The 1981-nt window shown below is 36.5% G+C and overlaps 1 protein-coding gene across 1 annotated transcript in view; it reads right to left on the bottom strand.

Annotated features, from left to right (window-relative positions):
• The window catches only part of sptbn2 (spectrin, beta, non-erythrocytic 2), a gene marked incomplete in the record, with an annotated part of 54380 nt that overhangs the window by 6926 nt on the left and 45473 nt on the right, over nt 1–1981 (bottom strand). The window contains 1 exon segment of the mRNA XM_014006635.1: nt 595–672. Within this exon segment, the coding sequence (XP_013862089.1) occupies nt 595–672 (78 nt within the window).

The following is a 1981-nucleotide window of genomic DNA, read 5'->3' as shown; positions in this document are numbered from 1 at the left end:
AGATACTTTATTATGGTATAGTATTTTAATGTATGCCTGAGAAACACATAATATTGGCCCTTTAAAATGCATAAAGTTTTAGCAAAAACTTTGAAGTCTTGAGAACAGCTATCCTACATCTCAACAATTTTTTTTTACCTGTCGTCTAACGCCATTAAATGGCTTATATACTCAGAGAAAAACACACACATATACAGTATATATAGAAAAGGACTAAAACAAGCCACTCAACAGCTATATTTACTCCACATTTACTCTTCGCCYCACATTTACAGTGACTCCTGTCCTGGTCAATATGAGCACAGATACATCAGCAAACTGCAACATGTTGGATCCATGAAARCAACCTGTTCATGAATCTGCAGCATGCCTTGTTAAGTAGCAATGACAGCAACAATGGAACTGTGGTGCTCAATAAATAAAGCAATGGTTGCATCTGTGATTGAGAAGCAGCAGCTTCTCAGTACACAAAAAAACAAACAAACAACAATAACAAACAAATAAAAGTTCAGCTGCTGACCAGGAGCTGAGCGGAGGCTGTGAAGSGGGGTGAGAGGGGGAAATCTACAAAGCTGACCGTGTTTTAGTACTCACACGCTCCTGCTGTTTTGGCTTACACACACGTTTAGGCTCTGATTTCTTTCCCAATGACAACGACATCGATAATGACTGCTGGTAAAAATGCAACGAGAAATTAAGGTGTCTCGGTCAGTGGCAGAAATCTGAACATTGGCTGAAAATGAACATAACATCTGAAAGACCTTCACGTCTTTCAGGTGCGATGGTGGTTTATGGCAGCTGAATAACTTTATCTGCCACTGAGTACATGCAGTAAGACTGTACGATAAACATGGAAACTTATTGTTTCTCCTTCCCAGAACCCAGTTTCTGAATATAAAGCATTTYTGTTATATTTTAAGGCACTTCAGTTCTATTAACATTTCATAAATGTTAATGATTGTAGTTAAACAGAACCGGTCACATCAAACCAATGATTATCTCTGACTTGGTTGAAATAAACTCAGCACATTATTCAGACTCCTGCTACATTCTGATACCTGRATCAACCTGATATGAGCCGCTCTACAGATATGGCTTAATTTGTCTCGCTAATCAGAATGACCTGTGGAAACTCAGTCTGARTCYTACGTTTTGTGCATTCAAATGAGAATTTCTTGACATTTGAAAGAGGATTTCCCAACTGATACTGAAAGTAGCTTCACTAGCATGAAGGGAAAGTAGTGAAAATCATCCTTAGTTGTTGGTACTGCTCAGAACAGTGCCTCAAATTATTGTTTAGGATTATATTTTTGGACATTATCGTTAAATGACCTATAGAGGTATTCAATTAAAAATACTTTATTAACCCCAAAGGGAAATTAAAGTAATTTATTATCCTAGTTTCTTTAAAGATTTGGTATACATGTAGATGCAGATGACTGTGGGTAGGAAGGATCCATCTTACAAAACCAATGCACTAAAGCTCCCTATTTTCTCACTACATTACTTGCAACTTAATCCTCAGTTTAAWGTGACTGACTGGTCATAAACTTTATACATTTACTGACAAAAATATTCAAGCACCCAAAAGGAATAGTCTAATTTTTATCTCGTTGCCAATCAGGTCAACGATCTTACCTCAAGCAAACATGAAATAAGGAGGAGGTGCCACACCCTAACTGTGTGTCCACACTGCAAACTCCACTATTCTTTCAGCTGATATTACAGTCAYAACAATACAGACAACATTTCAACACGTTTCCATCAACAGCTTCATTTGATTCCTACTACTTTGTCTGGGTGCTTACCATGGTGTCAGTAAGTGTAGTATGAGATCATTACWTCAAATTATTGTTTCACAGTAAAATGTTTCTAATGTTGACTGGTTTGTCAGTTATATTAATACTGAAAAACTTTTAAAACTGCAAATTTTACTTGAATAGATTAATACAATAGAAGATGATGTAAAACAGAAAAGATG

The sequence above is a fragment of the Austrofundulus limnaeus genome, unplaced genomic scaffold (assembly GCF_001266775.1).
Source record: "Austrofundulus limnaeus strain Quisiro unplaced genomic scaffold, Austrofundulus_limnaeus-1.0 Scaffold37, whole genome shotgun sequence".
Classification (NCBI taxonomy): Eukaryota; Metazoa; Chordata; class Actinopteri; order Cyprinodontiformes; family Rivulidae; genus Austrofundulus; species Austrofundulus limnaeus.
The sequence above is the reverse complement of the archived record's forward strand: the minus strand, read 5'-3'. Positions and strand labels throughout refer to the sequence as shown.